Consider the following 22,150-nt stretch of genomic DNA (forward strand, 5'->3'; position numbering starts at 1 on the left):
AAAACAGTTTTTCTATTAACCCTCCGGCACTCGTGCGAATGGCTCCTCGAATGAGCAGCCGCTGGTGGTGGAAGAAGATTTCGCTAGAGTTTCGGAAGGTGTTGCACAAAATACAACGGCGCGAGTGCCGGAGGGTTAATAGTTCTAAGCAGATATCTCACTTTTAGGGGGTTTAATTAGTTGGATTAGTGTCGGAAGAAAGGACTTGACACGTTTAGAAAATCCTTCGAAAACAACATTTACACCATTTAACCAGTTTCCTTCAATTTAATTAAAAAAAATTCCTTCAATTTACCTACGGTACCTACGTAAGCAATATTACAATCAGAATTTTATGGATTCTTTGAACAATTTAGCTTGCTTTAGTTTTTCATTTCGTTGAAAATTACGAGTTTTAACACGAGCGAAAGGCTTTCCGCCAAAAACACATAAGAGCAGTGTTCTATGTTTCATCAGGAAATTATATTTTCCACAAAAAAAAACATTCCATACATTTTTTGTGGTCTGTGGAGAAATATTGGAAAGCAGCAAAGGCTATCTAGTTGTAATCTGTTCAAGGTTTTGGATCCTTCTTTAGAGTAGCCTAGTAGAGCAATCTTATTATAGGATTTAAGGAAGATGGAAATTTAAAGGCGCACGCGGTTTTCATACCTAAACTAAAATTGTCTCAAAACTAAGGATTTGTTGTCCAAAATTGTTTTAAAAACTATTTAAATATGGTATTCATAAAAAAATTGATTTCAATTAAAATACAGCATTAAATTCTCCAAGAAAAGTGATTACAAAAAAATCTGTAAGGCGTGCTGAATTTCGTAATTTTTAGATTCAAAACCGTCTGACTTAATCTTTTCAGGACTTATGCCACGTTAGTTGGATTTGTTTATAGTATCATACCAATTTCCACCAAGCTAAGAATAGCTCCAAAATGTAATCTTAATCCATCAGAATGTTGTCCTAAACCACTGTGCTCTGATACGTTTTTCCAAAAAAAAAAAGTATTTCGGTAGGATTATTCGACGAAACAAAGAACCAATAAACCAAATAAAGGTAAAATGCTCTGATAAATCAGAAAATGATATAATTTTTAATGGGGAATGAGTTGCAAACGAAATTCCAAAAACATAAAATTTGAACAAATGCATATTGTATCGCGGATTTGAAAAATTCTTAAATGTTATTATCTCAGGTGTATAGTTTAAGATTGGCCCTAAAAGCCCTTCTAGTTTCTTACCTTGGGAGATGTGAAGAACGTTGTTTCTGTTGTCGCTTTCAATTTTTAGTGCAATGATCGTAAATTCGAAGAAAAAGTATTAAACATTTCGACTAATTTCATCAGGCTAATTTACAAAGACCGCTTTACCTCATATACCATCCAAGTAGGAACTTGATATTAGACCAATGCAGTGTTCCAGAATGTGAATTTAGCAGGAATTTGAACTTTTTGCTAAAATTAAATGACTTAGCCTCACAAAATGTTTCACAAAGTTGTTGTACTTTACAAGCCCCTTCTTTTTGTTTAAACAAAAATTAGGGTGGTTAAAATTTTGTTTGTCTCAGTTTTTTATATGCATCGATAGTGGCTGTCCTTACGAGCACACCCAAATTTGGGATGAACATCAATGCAAATTTAATTCAGTTAAAAACTGGCAGCTGGCCGGCTAAATACTGTATCTACAAACATATTCGTTCGCATTATTGTTATTCGGGACAGCACACACAGCATGAACTGGTACTTTAGCAATCCGCTAGCAGATTGCAATCTAAAGTTCCATTTGAAAACTATAGTAGATCTGATGAGGTAACATATAAATAGTGGTGCTTGATTTTTGCAAATAATCGAATATCCGTAAATCGAGTAATTTACGAAAGCTTGATAATTGATTCGAATAACCGCCCAAGATAATCGTTAAAGATCAATAATGGATTAGGTGGGAAATCTTAGTTTGTCAACCAAAAAAAAAGTCGCTGGATGCATGTTGAAATTTGGAGGGCGTTTGTCATTTTTGTACTGCAATTTTCACATTTCTTCACTGATAATATAAATTCTTAAATATAATGAAATCGATCATAAAATGCACGAATTCATTCGTCGTTTTCTGCAACGAAGTATTTTCGTGCATTCTAAATAGTAGGTTTCGTTCATTTCATGAACAAGAATGGCCGTTTGGTGAACGAAATCTTTCGTAAATTTTACACGATTAATGTATACTGCACGAATGTTATCGTTGATAACGACATTATTTTTCGTGAATGAAACGAAATGTTTTGTTTATTTTAATAAACGTGTGTGTATTAGACTGCCCAGAAAAATGATGAATTTTTGAAAACTCAATCGGCCCACCCCTAAGTCGATTCCCAGTCCCACCAGGAGTACTTGCACCAAATTTGAAGCAAATCGGACAAGTCTAACTACCGGACCAACGTGCCTGAAGTTTGTATGGGATTTTTCAACAATTTACATGGAGAAAATTCACTAGTTCGTATTTTCGTCGCTAGGTGGCACTGTATGCATCATATTATCACTATAAGTAAAAATAAGAAAGATAATTTAATTGTCTACAATTTTGTCGAAGACTGCTAGTAAATCCGGCTTTGTTAAAAGAAGTTATTAAACTTTTAACGAAGTGATGTCTGAGTCAGTTTTGCATGGGGCCTAGCAGTGCATGGTTGTGTATCAGTAATCGAGTCCCGCGAACTATACATTTTTGTGAAGTAAGGGTTAGATTTAGCTGAATAGTATGCTTACAAGAATTGTAGTAAATAATACGAGTTATGTTTTGGTTAGAAAATTTTAGTTCCACCTGTGACTGCATAGAGGGCGCCACCACTAACTTTTCATAGAAGAGAGATAGAGCATCGTTATATTCGGAAGAAATATTCAAAAATGCCTGTTCTACAACTTTGTATAAGACACCAAGTTTCTATCTCTCTTCGTTGAAAAGTTAGTGCTAGCGCCCTCTATGCGGTAACATGTGGAACTAAATTTTTTTAATCAAAGAATGGCTCGTATTATTTACTATAATTCTTCTGAACATACCATTGAGCTAAACCTAACGATTATTTCACAAAAATGTTTAGTTCTTGTGAATCGAGTACTGATACACAACCATGCACTGTTAGGCCCCATGCAAAACTGACTCACACATCACTTCGTTAAAAGTTTAATAACTTCTTTTAGCAACGCCGGATTTACTAGCAGTCTTCGACAAAGTTGTAGACAATTAAATTATCTTTCTTATTTTCACTTACAGTGATAATGCGATGCATACAGTGCCACCTAGCGGCGAAAATGCGCGCTAGTGGGTTTTCTCCATGTAAATTGTTGAAAAATCCCATACAAACTTCAGGCACGTTGGTCCGGTAGTTAGACTTGTCCGATTTGCTTCAAATTTGGTGCAAGTACTCCTGGTGGGTCTAGGAATCGACTCAGGGGTGGGCCGATAGGGGTCATTTTTTTCCTGTCACTCTAGTGTGTATATTACGAACGATTTCGTTAGTCGCACGAATTAATTTCGTTTATCTTAGAAAAGTGTTCGTATTTATTATCCTCTTATTGTTTTCAGTCGATCTTTTGGGATCGATGTTTGACAACATAGATTTTTTTTATTTAAAAATATCGATGTGGCCAAATCGATTTTATTGTGATACGAAAACATGGCTGCTTGATGAACAAAAGTTTTCGTAAATTTTACTTATTTAGTTTACATTGCACGAATGTAATCGTTGATAACGACATTATTTTTCGTGAACGAAACGAAATGTTTCGTGTATTTCAATAAATGTTTATGTATATGATGAACGATTTCGTTGGTCGCACGATTTCATTTCGTTCATCTTAGGCAAATTTTCGTATTCATTGACATATTATTTTTTCAATCGATATTTTAGGATCGATGTTTGACAACAACGATTTTTCAACTAACTAAAAGGATCGATCTGGCAAAATCGATTTTAATTCAATCTGCTCCCGTCTATTGATGACTAAAAAGATTGTGGGGTGAAGTAATAGCCGCTTGATGAACGAAAGTTTTCGTAAATACTACATATTTAGTGTACATTACATGAATGTTATTGTTGAAAACGGCATTATTATTCGGGAATGAAACGAAATGTTTCGTTTATTTTAATAAACGGTTCTGTAAATTACAAACGATTTGGTTGGTCGCACGAATTCTTTTTGTACATCTTAGAAAAGTTTTCGTATTATTAGCCTCTTATTGTTTTCAGTCGATCATTTGGGATCGATGTTTGACTACATCGATTTTTTTTATTTAAAAAAAAATAGATGTGATGAAATCGATTTTACTGTGGTACGAAGAAATGGCCGCTTGATGAACGAAAATTTTGGCGAATTTTACTTATTTAGTTTACATTGCACGAATGTAATCGTTGATAACGACATTCTTTTTCGTGAACGAAACGAAATGTTTCGCTCTCTTGTATATTGAATCTTATTTCTAGTCTTAAGATAGCTGTAAACTTTTTTTTTCCTTTGTAAAAAAAATATTTCAACATTGTAACCTCCTAGTTTTAAGATATCCAAAATGTAAAAACATAAGCATTTGGCACCGCCAAGCTAACGCATTTGTGCCTATCAAATAAACGAAATGAATAAAAAAAAGAAATGTTTCGTGTATTTTAATAATCGTTTATGTATATTACAAAAGGTTTCGTTTGTCGCATTCGATCTTTTAGGATCAATGTTTGACAGCACCGATTTTTTATTAATTAAAAAGATCGATCTGGCAAATTCGATTCTATTTTAACTTGCTCATCATTATTAAGGACTAGAAAGATTGTGGTGTGAAGAAATGGACGCTTGATGAACAAAAGTTTTAGTAACTTTTACTTATCTAGTGTACATGGCACGAATGTTATCGTTGATAACGACATTATTTTTCGTGAATGAAATGAAATCATTCGTTTATTTAAAAAAAAATGTGTGTGTGTATATTTCGAACGACTTCGTTGGTCGCACGAATTCATTTCGTTCATCTTAGAAAAATTTTCGTATATATTATCTTCTTATTTTTTCATTCGATCTTTTGGGATCGATGTTTGACAACGCCGATTTTTTTAGTTAAAGAAACAGATCTGGCAAACAGGGTGGCCAGATAGAATTCCTTAATATCGGTAGAGTCACTAAAAGTTTATCGGTAGTTATCGGTAGGCCGGGTTGTTGTCCCAAAAACGTAGTATTGACATAGAATTGTAAAATACTGACAACACAGATTTTAGACCAAATCCAACAAAAAATGAATGTTGAGTAGGATGTGTCCAATAAAAATCGGTAGTTTTCGGTAGGAATAACGAAATATCGGTAGTTTTGCCTTGGTCGTCTGTGAATCGGTAGGAAAGACCAAAATCGGTAGGTCTGGCCACCCTGCTGGCAAAACCGATTTTATTGTGATATGAAGAAATGGTCGCTTGATGAACGAAAGTTTTCGTGAATTTTACTTATTTAGTGTACATTGCACGAATGTTGTCGTTGAAAACGACATTAATTTTCGTGAATGAAACGAAATGTTTTGTTTATTTTAATAAACGTCTATGTATATTACGAACAATCTCGTTGGTCGCACAAATTCATTTCGTTCATCTAAGAGAAGTTTTCGTATTTAATAACATATTCTTTTACATTACTCCGGCAGAGAAAAACTCAAAATTATTCATGCGAAACCATCGAGTGATGGCTCAACTGAATCCGTACTGCTTTGGATTCTGGATCAACTAGAAGTGGAAGAGGTTTAAAAAATCTTCCTGAAACCGGCGGACACGGATACGGCTACTAAATAGACCGTCGTGAACATCAACAATTATCTGACGTATAGCAACAATGACTCCATATTGAAGCTCTGTTGACGTTGACGGTTCGACGAATGGTGCTCGTAAATATTATGAAGATATTCGTATATAGCAGCGAACAATTCGTTTGCCGAACGAAGCTGTTTCGTAATAAGCCAACGAAAGTCGTTTCGTGGTTTTCACGAAAAACTCGTAATAAAAAATAAATGCGTTTCAATAGAACTACGAACGATTCATAATATGTACGAAAAATTCGTATATTTTATGAAAATTATCTGTACGAAACTAATGCATAGCGATTTACGAATATATTCTATCAGTGTTGAGAATTTTACCAAAAAGACATATCTACAATGAGTGACTCTCATTGTTTACTTTCTCTTCTGTTAATAATTCGGTCGCTTTAACATTTATTCCTCAACTCTTTGCATAATATGCTAGTCAAAACCACCGTATTTCGATCTGTACTGTAAAAAAAGTGAAAAGTGCTATAGTGCCGTCGTAATAATCGAAAGAGAAAGTAAACAATGAGAGTCACTCATTATGGATATGTCGTTTTGAATAAAAACTCTAGATTTAACGTTAGCACCCCCTTCATGAATTCAGTTGTCGATTAATTGATATCAGCTAATCGATTGAATCGATTATACCGAAAGCTTATAATCAATTATTGATATTTCGGTTATTTTGGAGATTAATCGATTATGTGCGTTAAACAAGTAAAAAGACATCACCAGTAACATATAAAGTCATACTAGTCTCACGACTTTAGATATGTTATTGTCCTGAAATGAAAAAAAAAATATTTAAAAATGTTGTCTCAATAGTTTCGCAAATTGGAAGGGACTGGAATATTAACTCACAGTATGCACGAGAAAATGCAATACCCACGCATACCTCTAAAGTGTCCTATTATTTTGAGTAACTAAACAACAACAATCTGAACTAGATTGGATCATTGTAACCACAGATACAAAACGCCATTTTCAACCAACAACATAAAGTTTCAGTGGCAAAAAGCATCCATAGCGTGTGATGGCGAATTTTCTCAATTAGTGCTAGATTCAACCGCTTACGTTTATTATTCTGAGCTCAAACAGAATGATCCGAAACTGAATCAGCATTATAGTCCCGTTAAAAAAATATGTTTAACAATGGCATGTCATCTGTTTCGAACGATGAGTTGGTGCCACTTTTTAATTGGAGCATGACGCCGCGACAGTGCCAAAACATACGTTTGAGTCTATGGAGATTCAGCTTATTTTGGCGACTTACCGAAGCGGAAAACTTGTAACAGAAGACAGGTTTAATTTTCCATGAGGTAAACAAGTGGGTTTCTCAAGAAGAGCGATGCAGCTGGAGCCGAACCCGAGCGTTTCGGCACTCTGTGTAGGGATCATTCCACATCAGATTTACTACCAAAATTTTGATTCCTTCCAAAAAAATTTCTTGCATTCTTTAGCTAAAAATAATTGGCACGTATTTTTTGTTTTGGCTGAATATGATATTTTTCAAGTTATTAGTTTTTGAACTTTTGAAGTTTAATAAATTGAACATTTTTCAAACACTGATAACTCGGAAACGATCCGATATATGGAAAAAATAATAAATAAAAAAAGTTAGTATTTTAAATGAGCGTACCGAAAAAAATCACAAAAAATTATTTTTTGTTGTATAAATTATGAAATTTGCAATTATTTAAAACAAATTGAATTTTTTTAAAGCTGGGCCAATTTTTTTTACTTATTATTTTCTTTAAATATTAAGAATTACGTTAAAAAAGTTTTGTAAAAATATGGGAGTAGATATCAAAATACTTTGCGAGATAATACAATTATTAACATAAAACAAGGCAATTTTACACCAAACGCCCAGTGATAGGCCTGTTACAATTGAAATATTTCGTAAAATACTTCGAGTTCCATTTTGAAATTTTCACACAATCTTCTCAATATAATAATAAATTATTTGATTTAAAAAAAAATTTTGCGCCACCCTAAAAAAATATTTGCTTCTAACATTTGCAGAATACGTAAATTACATAACAAAAACAAATATTTAAAAAAAAAAAAATTCCGGTGAGATAATGCGAAAACGTAACTTTTATTATTTAATGCTTTTTCCACTAATCTAATACTTTCTAAGTTATCAGGGATTGAAAAATGTTCAATTTTATTAAAGTTATGAAATTTAAAAAAAAAATTTATAAAGTTCCAAAACTCATAACTTAAAAAATATATCAAATTCAACTAAAGCCTAAAATTCGTGTCAATAATTTTTAGCTAAATAATGCAAAAAAATGGAGGGAACTAAATTGTAGTCGTAAATCTGACGTGGCATGACTCGCATTCCGCAAATTTAAGACTTTTTTGGTGGTACCCAAGTGTTAGATGCAAATATTTTTTTAAGTCTCCCTGAAAACATTTTTTTTGATAACATAAGTATATTATGAAGATTGTGTGGAAATTTCAGAATGGTACTCGAAGTATTTTACGAGATATTTGAACTATAACATGCTTATCACTGGGCGCTTAGTGTAAAATTGCCTTGTTTAAAGTTTATAATTGTAATATCTCGCAGTGTTTTGATATCCCCTCCCAATTTTTTACACAATCTTTTTAACATGATTCTTAACATTCAAAGAAAATAATAAGTAAAAAAATTTGGCCCAACTTTAAAAAAATTCAATATGTTTCAAATAATTGCAAATTTCATAAGTTATATAATAATTTTTTTTTTTAAATTTTTACTGTAAGCTCATTTGAAAACGCAACTTTTTTATTTAATGTTTTTTCCATATATCGACCCGTTTCCGAGTTATCAGTGATTGAAAAAATTTCAACTTTATAAGCTTCAAAAGTTCAAAAACTAATAACTTGAAAAAAATATCATATTCAACCAAAACAAAAATACGTGTCAATTATTTTTAGCTAAAGAATGCAAGAAAAAATTCGGAAGGAATAAAAATTTTGCTTGTAAATCCCACGTCAAACCCATACGCTTCATGCAACATGTTGAAAACAGCAACTTGTAGTAATTTAAAATTTCATGGCGATTGTAATAAGAGAGCACAGCAGTGATGAACTGTTATCTGCACGGAAATAAATTGTTCCTAAATCGCGAATGAATTGCCATGAATTCTGGATCAATCACGTTTTTACGGGACGAAAACAAGACCACACACTAAAAAATATGAATTTTATGGTTGACTTAATTCCAAACGTGACATAATTTATAAAAGAGTAATTCACGAAATGACGAGATATAACCGTGTTACGTTTAATTTTGCATGAAAGATGTACTTCCCATAAACAGAGTCATAAAATTACAATTATTAACATTTTAAACAAACGCCACATGTGAAGTAAAATTACGCGATTTACGAAATTCAACGTCAGGTAAAATTGCAATTGAACGTAAAACTATGTCATTTTTGATGTTCGTATATGTCAGGGTCAGAAGACTTAAGTTTACACGATTTTTTCTAGGTGTGCCTGAGCAAAAATTGTGTGATTCCTAATTATGTTCAATTTCTCTCCAGTAATGCCTACATAATGCTTTTATTAGTGGAGATATTCGTTTTTGTTTTGTGAATTTCATTACTAAATTGAATTTCTGTGTGCGTTTTGATTCGTGATTTTCTTCATAGATTTAGGAACATTATTCAGTGTCCAACTATACGACGCGAGCTGATTCATGATTTATTGAATCTTCAACGTGATCTGGTTTTTGCAGTTATGAATTAGTTCACAAAATCAAAACATATTTTCTGGTGGACTGTTTCACGAACTTGGAATAATATTCATAAATCTTTTCAATCTTCGTAAACTAGTTCATGATTCCTAATTTATTAGTCACGATTCAATATCCGTGCTCATGAGAAAGTTGATAAAATTATAAATGGTTAATCATGTATACGTGAACTGTTCCATGAATTCTTTCGAAGTAGTCACGATTGGTGACGTGCTCGTGAAGGAGTTTACAAAGCCATAAAATATTATTCATGTATACGGGAACTAGTTCATAATTCCTAGTATATTAATCATAACTCACTATTCGCGCTCGTGAAATAGTTCACGAAATCAAGACATAATTCATGTATTCGTGCACTAGTTCATGATTCCTAGTATAATAGTCACGACTGACCATGCGCGCCATTCACTAAATCATAAAATATAGTTCATGTATTTGTGAACTGGTTCATCATTCCTAGTACAATATTCATTTATGCTCGGGAAATAGTTCGCAAAATCGAAAAATATTATTCATGTATACGTGAATTGATTCATGATTCCTAGCGAATTAGTACCGACTGACCATTCGTGCTCGTGAAATTGTTCACAAAGTCATGAAATCGTATTTGTGGAATCGTGAACTATGATCCATGGTATAATAGTCATACTTGACCATGGGCACTCATGAACTAATTCATAAAATCATTAAATATTGCCCATGTACTGGTTCATGATTTCTAGCACAATATTCACGGTCTATCTTGAGTATAAGTGATATTTAGAAAATATCCCTAATCATTTTCAATTTCATGCATCTCTTCACATGGTCATGAAATTTTCACAAAAATTTGGGTTTTATCATGAAATATCAAATAGTTATGTCCAGCTTCTAGTGACTAGTAATAGGTGCGAACTGGAGGTTATTAAACTTTTTCTGGAAATAACATGTCTTAGAATACCTCTAACTCAAAGAGTATACTTTGTATTTTGAATATTATAGTTCCGTTGGAAGGGTGAGAAGATTTTCTTCTGAATGGTACCCTCGTGCCATTTAGTTAATGAGTTTAACCGTTATGTATCCGACACGGTACCCGGGTACCTTTTTAGGTTTCAATTAATGAAATTCCCATTTTTTATCCATAGCTGGAAATCGAAATTTTGCGACATCTTAGAACTTCACTAAGGCTTTTGGGTTAATAATATTGTTGATATAGTAAGGCGGAGTGAGGAGGGGCTCCTGAATTTTTTTGCTACGTAACAGGCCGACGTGGGTACCCGGGTACCCACCAAAGTGAAATACCAATAACTACGGTAATTTCCAACCGATATTGATACTTTTTGGTGTTTTAAATTCGGGAACTCACCCACTTTTAGACTTGGTAAAAATGAATCGGTTTACTTTATGCGGTTTCTGGAAGTCCGGATTTCCGGAAACATGTTCCAGTGCTAGGATACTAAGCACTTGGTGGTTTAACCCAACGGACATTCTGGAGCAGGTTCCCGTGGGGCCGTGAGTGGCCATTCCATTCGAATTCCATTTTTAAACTGCCATAGGCTCCCGTAACAACAAATAACAGAACTCCGAGACAATTTGAAGAGTTTTGATACTCATATTGCTAGGACGTTATTAAAATTTACAAATCATACCCTAGTACTGCAACATTACTCCGAAAAATCCGGATTACCAAGAACCAGATCCATTCATCCTGTTCAACTTTACAGAATCAAAGTTCCTAAATCCAAAACATCTAAAAGTGTCCAAATCGGTTAAAGGAAGCCATAGTTATGAGCATTTCAAATTGTGGGTACCCGGGTACCCACGTTGCCCTGTTAAAGGTGTTTTTTTGTTGGGCACATAACAGTTAAAGGGGCTTTTCAAAGTAGAAAAGTAGTATTAAAAAGTCAGTTTATATCGAGTTTTCGGTAATTTCTCGAAACTTTACATAGTCAACGCTATTCCATAATTTGGATTGTTCGTCTAAAAAAGCTTCACAATCTGTTATTTGATAAGATAGATTTATCTTTTTTATTTCAATGTGTATGGGGTATTAAATTTGGATATTTCTGTATTATTTTCTCTTATTCTAGCTCTAAATTAAAAAAGTATGCCACCTATCTTATATTTTTATTTCCAGTGGAAAGCTGAGAAATTTTAATTTAGATAAAGTTTCTTTAAGTTAAGCGCCTTTAGTACTTTATTAGAAGTAATATAGTTTCAATTATTTTCTTAAAAAAGTAAACAAACATAACCATTATTATCATCAAATTAATGCACTTCAGGAAGTTCTGCAATACCTTCTTTAACTCTGTATAAATATCAAACATAAGTCATTTTAAACACATCACTGCACATACAAAAATGATGATTTAGAACCCACTGCATTTGTAGTTACGCCATATTGTAATTTCAATTAAATTGCAGCGAAATAGGAACAAAGTGTCAAAAAAGAACTTGTGGAGAATATAAAAGGGCTTCAAAAGATCAATGCTACATTTTGTTAATTATTAATAAGAATGTTGTCTAATAAAAGATTTATAGTACACTCAACTAAAAGATATTTGTACATGGTCCGGCAGTCAGTTTTCTCAACTTTCCTATAATATATTGGGAATAAAGATATAAAGCATATTTATAGCCTAGAGCCTTTTAGCATATACAAGTCCACTACTGAAAAAGTAAAATAATCAAATTACAGAGAAACAAGAAGACATAGTAATAAAACGTTGAAGAACAAATAATGGATCGGCTTGTAACACAGCTTTTAGATAATAATTATTGTTGTGTTAACTACTCATTATTTTGAGAAAGTTAAAGAAAAACCTAGAAAAAAGACACTAACTTTTGACATCTTTACTACTAAAAACTTTCTTAATTTAATTAACTGAGAGAAGTGAGTAGGAAATTTTCTCAGCTTCCAAATGGAATCAAAACTTAAAGTATGGGAATACAAAGTATAATTTGTCATTTAGAGGTATTTTAAGACATACAAGTTATTACAAGTGTAGAACGATTTTTCCTCCAAATATGATCTTTTATCACCCCTTGAGAGGTTCCAAGCGATGAACCAAACATACATACATGGTGTTTGGTTCATCGTTAAAAACCTCTCGAGGGATTATAGACCATCCTATTCGGCATGTGAAGGGAGATCAGAAATTTTGAATCAATTAACAGTAACAATCTCGAAGTAGCGAGCATATACCCATAATTAACTTTAGAACTTGTTTAACTTAAAACAACTAGATACATTTGTGAGCACTATCTGAAATCAACGCCAAAACTATATTAAAAACATCACGAAAAGAAAGATTGAAAAACAGAGAAATGGTTTACAATAATGAAGGACCAAGCCAACACGGTTCCCTATTTTAGAATCACGCAAACAATTCACGTTACTATTTAGATCAAATGATCTGCGGATAATTGCGGGGTAAACAGTCTAAAGATGCAACATATAACGCGACATGTATTGATGGGTATAGGTGAATGGTAAAAACCGTAAATGTAAGTCACCATCCGTGCCAGGCGGGCTAAAACTGTTTTTTTAACCATGAGGGGTGAGGCGTAGTGAGATGTGGAAAAAGTGGGTTACTTTTCTATGAAGTACAAACAAAATGCGTAAACTTATGTGATTTTATAGAATACTAAGCTGGCACCAAATTGCCCACTTGAAGTGTAGAATATCAATAGAGAAATCGGCTGCACAAGTGGATCCAAACTACACAAAGGAAACATGGTAACACGGATGTAGGAATATTCCATATCAAAACAAGTACTAGGATGCATTCATATAAGTAGTAAAATGTGTTGCGCTTAGTTTTTTTGTTTAACTCCATATTCCAATATATCAACGCCAAGCTTAGCCATTAGCATTTTACACTAACACAACGTAAAACAAAACCACTGTGTGAACAGAACTGGTATATTAGAGTTTGCTGGTTTGGAGGGAGGCTCTGGAAAATCGTCACTGGTGAAATGCACTTTGAAACTAGTGGATTAAAGCCTTACGTTTCAAGAGTTTCGTAGGATTATTGTAGCTTATACTAATGACACACATGCAAGGAAGAAACCATACTTTGGAGACCGATGTAACTTGATTTTGTTTAGTTAGGTATTTTGTTTTGAGCAACGCGCCATAGTTCAGCGCAAACAGTTTGAACCGAATCTCAAAAAGTTTAGTATAAAGTACTTGAACTACACTATGAAATGAAATTTAATGAAACATATCCCTATAAAATTAATATTTGTATAGAAAGTCGATAAATTTTTATCTTAGTTTTATAAATCAGGTAACATGACGATGGTACGTGAATTTCACTAACATATTTTAACAAAAAGTTATAGGTGTTATCATGGTGCTTTCGACGGCATTATGAAATAATCCCTATGTACAGTGCTGTATTGGCTCAGCTTGCCCAAACTATGTTAAGTGATACTGATTTGATTCAACAAAAAAACACCGATTTTCTCAACTCAATATGAGACACGTGTCATTGATGTGAACGCACGGTCGAGCATAAAGTAGGTCACTTTTTCCATCGTAAAATTCAAGAAATATGACAGCAAAATTTGATCGAAACTGGTACTTCTAATTTTGCATCACTTTTTTTATCCGCCTGTAAACATAGCACTTTCAAACATTGAATATGCAGATGGATTTATTATATTTACGATTCTTGTGTCCCTCTGTGGATCCCTGAAACATGCTGGCGGCTACCCCTGAAATATGATTTCTTCCATCCTTTCATACAAGTCTCTTCATTCCTATCCAGATTAATCTACCTACTGTATGGAGAGCTCTAGGACTACGAACAACCGCAGCGAGATTAGGAGCAAGCTCCCCGTGCGGCTAGGCGCTATGGTGCAACACTCACCCGTAATTGAAACTATTCTCCATGTCCTTGTTGTACCATGACTGACTGTGACCGCCATGGTTGCGATTGGAATGATGTGAATGATGAGGCGAGAACGGCATACGGGAACGATTCCTTGGGGCGGCTCCCCGTGAATAGGGTCGCCTTGACGTTCCCGAATGGCCTGGATTCATGGTTCGGTTCGTTGAGCTGTTCTGCTGTCGCTATATTGCACTTTAATATCACACTACCACCACCAGCAGGCACACCGTGCTAGCAGTCCGTCTTTGTTTCGCTTCTTGTGGTACTGTGGGATTTTTCTTCGAACGACTCTGGCACGGGTCCCGTCGTCGCGCGTCGCCACCCACTGAATGGCGAGGGTTTCTACGATCTGATTTTTCTTTCTCACTGTGTTTGAATGTTTATTTACCGAGCTTTTTTGATTATTGTTTCTGTTTATTCTTCACTTGGCATTCATTTGCACGTTGTCGATGATGTTTATGTTCGTTCCACAACAGCACGCCAAGACTTTAATGCATATCACAATTATTGTCTGTTCTGTTTGTACGTAATACTTTGTCCTATTAAAAAGGCCTACGAATGGATCACACACATTTGCGTGATATGATTCACAACACGATTTGATTACGCTCCGTCGACATACGGGCTCCTAATTCATTCATGTGGTAAGCCAACAGTTCAAGGGGGGTTATGTATACTTTTATTACCACTATCACGTCAAATAGCTGCTACACATATATATGTATGGCGTTACTGTTCGCATACACTACCGATTTGAACAATCACAATAGAGAAAAATTCGAAGGAAACACGTAATAAACTATCAGCGACAAAAGGGAGAGGAACCTCGATCGAAGAGAAAAGCGTGTAGTTCATTAGCGATACGAAGAGTAAAATGTAGATTCGTTTGTTTCTTTCCTATTTTTCAATGATGCGTTATGCTAACTTCGCCCGATGGCGTGAAATGATGACGTCTCAAAGCGCTATGATGGCGACGTAAACTTGGCGCATAAAGTTGAATCCGTTTCCGGTTTGAAGTCCGAAAATGCTGTTTCTGGCTTTCTGGTGGTCAGAGCACGTCAAGACTTACGGTGCCGTTGGTATTGCTTCACACTGTCTGTCTCACAAATCGATATACATTTGCACTAGACCATAGTATTCGGGGTAACGTTGGGCGAATGTCTGCAGAGAAAAACCAGGAGAAAAAGACGAAGAGAAAAAAAAATGGGAAACAGTTAATTTCACTATATGTATGTTGAACTTTCGATTTCGATTTGCAATGTGTCTGTTGTGCCGTAAGTTTCTCTGGTAAGCATTATGTAAGAAAACGGTACGATGGTAACCTTAAAAAGTTAATTTTATGTTTTCTTTTGTTCGTGCTTTTCTTAGCTCAACTGCCCGTACACAAACAACGTTAATACTTTGAACTGTTTATCAACAAGAGCGTAAATAGAACATGGTCAAATAAATAAGACTCGCTTGGTTAAAACAGCTGGCTTATGTAGAAAGAAGCGGGAGTGAGTATCCGCTGCATCTATATCCGTTCGCGTCCTACCCAGCTCTACGGTTGCCATGAAATGTGAAGTTTTATGCTGGGAACTCAAAAGGCAGCGGACTCGCTATTGCGCACTGCGGCTAGTAGTTTATGCACATGCGTCATGCTTTTGGCGTTGCTGCCCGGTACCACTTCCATGTAGCGTTCCAAGTACTCGGTATTGAGGCAAGGATTTGTTTGAAAACAATAACACATCGTTATACGGTTTTGTGCGGCAACGAGCACTTTTCTATAGAAGGGGTGTTTTACAGTTAGTGCAGTGCAGTGTTTTCACTGCACTGTATAGGAATGTTTCCTCGCATTAGCATTAAAGCATCAGTTGATTCAAGCATCGCATCCTAATACAGACATACCTCGATAATAGGAACACTTGCGTATAGCGTACGTACTATAGCATCAAAATTGATTTTCAAAATACAGGTCAGACTCGATTAACCGTGGATTTGAAGTAAAATAAACTACTGATAATCAAATCCAACCTTTCTAAACGACATTTATTGAATTTAACAAAGCTCAAAAAATTATGTTTTAAATATCGATGATATCTATTTTTCCTAGACTACTTATGTATTGAATAACGTATTCTTCAAATGTCGTGACCAGTGGATGAAGCTATGATTATATTAGCAATTTGAACGTCGCCGTGCCAGGCAATTATAATGATTTTCATTTTTTAAATCACTATGTATCTATTGAGGAATTCCACGAAGATCCATCCGAAAATCTTTAAAATCGTGACCGACCATCTTAGATTCCAATGAAACTTTACACGTTTCACCGTCATGCAAGACTAAATATTTTCCACAGGTAATAAGATTATTTTGACTCAAGAGCAACTTTTCGAAAGGGCGTAAACGTTTCTACGTGTATGAATTTCAAATTTTTTTTGTTCGATTACTGTATTTTATACAGCAAAACTATCTGAGAACGAGTTACAGGAAATGAATACTTCTGTCTGAAAAAAATATACACTGAAAAAAAATGTCGCGTCATTTTTCAAAAAAATAAAAATTTATGATAAAAATTTAAATTGCGAAAGAACCCATTTTTTTAATTTTTTATATTTTGTTACCAAAAACCTAAAGAGAAAAGAAACATTTTGATTGTGATTGCATGATGGAGAAAAATAGGTAAAAAAGTTTTCCTAACAATAACTTCGTACATGTTTTTAAATTTCATACTAATAGACATACAAAATTGTAATTCTATTACAGAATATAATTCTAAGCACCATTTAAAATCAAAATGCATTTAACAAAAATCTTCCAAAATGCGATAGTTTTCGAGATATTTGAAATTTTGCTCCTTCAAAAACAATTAATTCGTGTAATTATGCTCTTTTTAAAAGTTATTCGCGTTACCCCATCAAAAAATGTCAAAAATTTAATGTTTATCGTTTTAAAGACGTAAAAGCAACTTTTTTAGTGTATTTGAATCCTGGAGAAGCTTTCAATAAAAAAGTTTTCCTAACAACAACTTTTGACATATTTTTATAATTCTTACCATTTGCAGTCAAAAATACAATTTTCTTTTTGAATATGATTCTAAACGCCATTTTAAATCGAAATGCTCTTAACAAAAATTTTCTAAAATGTAGTAGTTCTCGAGATATTTTAACTTTTGTTTTAACAACACAATTATTTTGTTTTATTACGACCTTTTCATAAGTTAGTCGCGTTTCTCCATCAACAATAATAGGTTTTTCAAAAGGCCCGTAAACTTTCCTGCAACTTTCTCTTTGACATCAAGGTGATATTGTGAAACATTTTAAAATTACATGAAAACAACCAACATATGATTCAGCTATATAGTTTAATCAACAGACCCTATGGTTGAAATATATTTTGGTTGCTTTCATTTGAAATTCATGCACGTAGAAACGCTTACGCCTTTTTGAAAAATTACTCTTGTATCAAAATATTCCAATTGCCAGAGAATATCATGGAGATTCATACAGCGAACACACCTGCAAAGTTTCGTTCGAATCGACAATGGTCATATTTTGCGGTCGGCCGGTTTCTCATGGAATCCCTCTATTGTATCGATTTTGTTGGCTATTTTTGGCGAATTCAAAACTAAGAGAAACGAAAGCAATGAATTTGAAAGACGGATAGGTATTCTGGAGCGAATCAGTTATAAACTTTGAACGGAAAACTAGGACTGTGCAGGCCCATATGGACGTGATCGAAAGGAAATGTGAAGAGTTCTTTGCCATCTGCTAAGTAGGAGTTGGGTATTGCGCCCAAGTCTACCGGATTGTCTTTGATAGAACGTAACTCATCATCATGTTTTACCGCCAACTCCTATAGCTTATATAGTTTATAGTTTGCTCTAAGATTCATCCATACAAACCAACCCTCAATTAAGTTATTGCAAAGAGCTAAAATGTTTTTATTTTAAAATGCCATTTTTATCGTAAAATATGGAACATTTTCAATGTACCTGTTGATCGCCAGTCCTGCATCCTATTTTCAACCATTTCCAAAACCTTTTCAAAAAAACTAAACTGAATTAAATTACATCAAGTTATAATAAAGTTAGAGTGATATTAAAATTTCGACCCATTTCTTCGGGCAAATTTCCAATGCGCGTCGTACTCCACTTCCACTTAAAGTAAGAATTTAATGTTTGACCTAAGTCCATTTCGCATATGCACAAACAAACGCTGAAATTTTCATTCAAATCGGAGCACATCAAAACAACCTCTCGACCAAACAAGTTTCACCTTTGGAAAAACTAGCTCCTTTTGAATTGGACCACAGAATGAACAAAATATTTTTGAATGGCTGTTTTTAAATACATTTTGATTCTGCTGAAAAAATTGGAAAGAGAAAGTTGCAGGAAAGTTTACGGGCCTTTTGAAAAACCTATTATTGTTGATGGAGAAACGCGACTAACTTATGAAAAGGTCGTAATAAAACAAAATAATTGTGTTGTTAAAACAAAAGTATAAATATCTCGAGAACTACTACATTTTAGAAAATTTTTCAAGAGCATTTAGATTTAAAATGGCGTTTAGAATCATATTCAAAAAGAAAATTGTTTTTTTGACAGCAAATAGTAAGAATTATAAAAAAATGTCAAAAGTTCTTGTTAGGAAAACTTTTTATTGAAAGCGTCTCCAGGATCCAAATACACGCAAAAAGTTGCTTTTACGTCTTTAAAACGATAAACATTAAATTTTTGACATTTTTTGATGGGGTAACGCGAATAACTTTTAAAAAGAGCATAATTACACGAATTAATTGTTTTTGAAGGAGCAAAATTTTTGTTAAATGCATTTTGATTTTAAATGGTACTTAGAATTATACAGTGCTGTAGTTGCGGTTAGTCACGGTTAGTCGGCGACTAACCAGCTCCTGGAACCGAAAAAAAAATTTTTTTGAGCCAAAAAAAAAAAATTCCGTTGGCCTTATTATTCTGGAAGGCAAATTTAATGATCCCAGCTAATTGGAATTTTGTGAATCTATTCAAACTCGTAGGGTATTGTCAAACTCCCTGCCGCGCTAGTATGATATTTTCATAACTCACATGGCGATCCCAGACTGTATGGGGCACTGGTATGATATGCTCATAGGATACTCTCAGATATTTAAAAGCACTAGTATGATATTCCCACACCTCGCAGAGCGTTTCAACATTAGTTTGATACTTACAAGTCACGCAAGGCGCTCTCAGATTCTCTCGGACGATAGTCTGATGTTCCCATCGCTTGCAGGGCGCTTCCACACCCTCTGGGGCGCCAATATGATATTTGCAAAACTCATAGGACGCTAGTATGATATTCCGATAGCTCGCAGGGTGCTCTCAGACTCGCAGGGGCACTTGTTTGTCATTTTCAAAGCTCTCAGGGCGCTCTCAAGCTCTTCAGGGTGCTAGTATGATATTCACAAAACTCTCTAATATGTTATCTTAATTTGCCGGGCGCTTACAAATTCTCTGGGGCGCTAGTCTAATATTCTAATAGATTGCAGGGCGCTCTTAGATTCTCTCGAGCGCTTTTACGATATTCACATAATTCGCAAGGCGCTCTCAAACTTGCTAGGGCGCTAGCCTAATATTCTCATAGTTCGTAGGGCGCTCTAAGATTCTCTGGAGCGCTAGTATAATATTCCCATAGCTCGGAGAGCGCTTCCGCACTCGCTGGGGTGCTTTTCACAGCTCACAGGGCGCTCTCAGACTCGCAGGGGCACTAGTTTATCATTTTCAAAGCTCGCAGGGCGCTCAGATTCTCTAGAGCGCCAGCATAATATTCCCATAGCACGCTGGGCGCTCTCAAATTCTCTAGGGTAGCCTTATATTCCCATCGCTCTGGCACCAGTATGATATTTCCATAGCTCGCAGGGCGCTAATCTGACATTCCCATAGTTCGTAGGGAGCTTTCAGATTCTCTGGGGTGCCAGTATGATATTCCCATAGCTCGGAGAATGATTTCATACTCGCTAGGGCCCCAGTATGATATATAATATCATAGCTCACAAGGCGCTCTCAAGCTCTTCAGGGCGCTAGTATGATATTCACAGAGCTCGCAGGGCGCTCTCAGAATCCCTTGAGCACCAGCATGATATTCCTCGCAGGGCGCTCTCAAACTCTCTAGGATATTATGAAACTCTCATCGTCCGCAGGGCGCTCTCAGATTCTCTCTGGCGCAGGTATGATATTCCCATAGCTCGCTTTCGGACTCTCTGGGGCGCCATATGATACTCGGAGAGCGCATCCTTGGTCGCTGGGGCGCTAGTATAATATTCTCATAGCTCGCAGATCGATTTCAAGCTTTATAGGGCGCTAGTATGACTATGGGGCGCTAATAAAATATTAACATAGCTCGCGAGGCGCTCTCAGATTGTCTCGAGCGCCAACATGATATTCCCATAGCTCGCAGGACGCTCTCGAACTCTCTTGGGCGCTAGTTCGATATTCTCTTAGTTTGCAGGGCGCTCGCGAATTTTCTGGAGCGCTAGCATAAACACTCTCAAACTCACTAGGGTGCTAGTTCGATATTCTCATAGCTCTCTAGGGCGCTAGTATAACTGTATGGGGAGCTAGTATGGTATTCCCATAGCTCGCAGGGCGCTCTCAGATTCTCTCGAGCGTCAGTATGATATTCCAATAGCTCGCAGGGCGCGCCCGAACTCTTCAGGCGGTAGTTCGATATTTTCATAGTTCGCAGGGCGCTCACAGCTTCTTTGGGGCGTTAGTCTAATATTCCTATAGTTCGCAGTGCGCTCTCGGATTCTCTGGGGCGCCAGTACGATATTCCCATAGCTCGCATGGCACTCCAAAACTTACTAGGGCGCTAGTTTAATATTCTCATAGCCCCAGGCCGATTTCAAACTCTCTAGGGTGTTAGTATGGGTCTATGGGGCGCTAGTATGATATTCCCATTGCTCGCAGGGCGCTCTCAGATTCTCTCTGGCGCAAGCATTTTGTTCCCATAGCTCGTAGGGTAATCTCAAACTCTTGAGAGCACTAGTCTGATATTCTCATTGTTCGCTGGGCGTTTTCGGACTCTCTAAAATGCCAGTATGATATTCCCATAGCTCGGAGAGCCCTTTGACACTCGCTGATGCGCTAGTATGGTTCTGATTAAAATATTCTATATTATGTACCAATTTCATGCTTCTGGAAAAATCAAAGATTTAGTCTTTATATCCGCATTTAAACGATCATAACGTTTTTTCCATCGGAATACAGCAAAACAAAATAATATATATTCGTTGTTGGACATTACGAAAAATATCTTCATGTCTCTTCATTTTTGTAAGTTGCTTTCTGAGACAAGCAACCTCTGTCACAAGAATAATCTTCTCTGTTCGGATTTATTTTGAATATTCTAAAACTACTTTTCTGCAAGGCTTAATTTTTGTTTTGGAGCAATGTATAGGTTTGTTCCAGTACTACATGTGATCGTTTCGGAGAAAACAGCAGTAAAAAATACACGCTCCTATTTACACCTATGATCGATTCAGTTGAAAACTGTAAAATTCAACTGTATCGATAGTACCAAAGGAAGAACAAGAAGCGACTTCCGGGATAACTTTCTCCCTGTTTGCTCAGTACTTCCAATTTACTCGGTACTGGAACAAAGACAATTTTTACATGAAGTTCCAAATATTTTCATACTTTCGCTACATAGCCTGTTGATTTCGAAAAGAGGCATTTCCGCATTATTCCGCACACA

At 35.3% G+C, this 22,150-nt stretch overlaps 1 protein-coding gene across 9 annotated transcripts in view; it reads right to left on the reverse strand.

The window, feature by feature from the left end:
* LOC131683774 (RING finger protein 44-like) overlaps positions 1-22,150 on the reverse strand; it is an 85,847-nt gene that overhangs the window by 20,185 nt on the left and 43,512 nt on the right. For 8 of the 9 annotated variants that reach the window (XM_058966050.1, XM_058966058.1, XM_058966057.1 and 5 more), the window contains one exon: positions 14,415-15,596. In XM_058966050.1, coding sequence (XP_058822033.1) covers positions 14,415-14,587 — 173 coding nt within the window. In that variant the 5' untranslated portion in view covers positions 14,588-15,596. Of the gene's footprint in view, positions 1-14,414; positions 15,597-15,757; positions 16,338-22,150 lie in introns of those variants that run through there. The other variant, XM_058966052.1, reaches the window with a different exon arrangement.

This window comes from Topomyia yanbarensis, chromosome 2 (assembly GCF_030247195.1).
Source record: "Topomyia yanbarensis strain Yona2022 chromosome 2, ASM3024719v1, whole genome shotgun sequence".
NCBI lineage: Eukaryota > Metazoa > Arthropoda > Insecta > Diptera > Culicidae > Topomyia > Topomyia yanbarensis.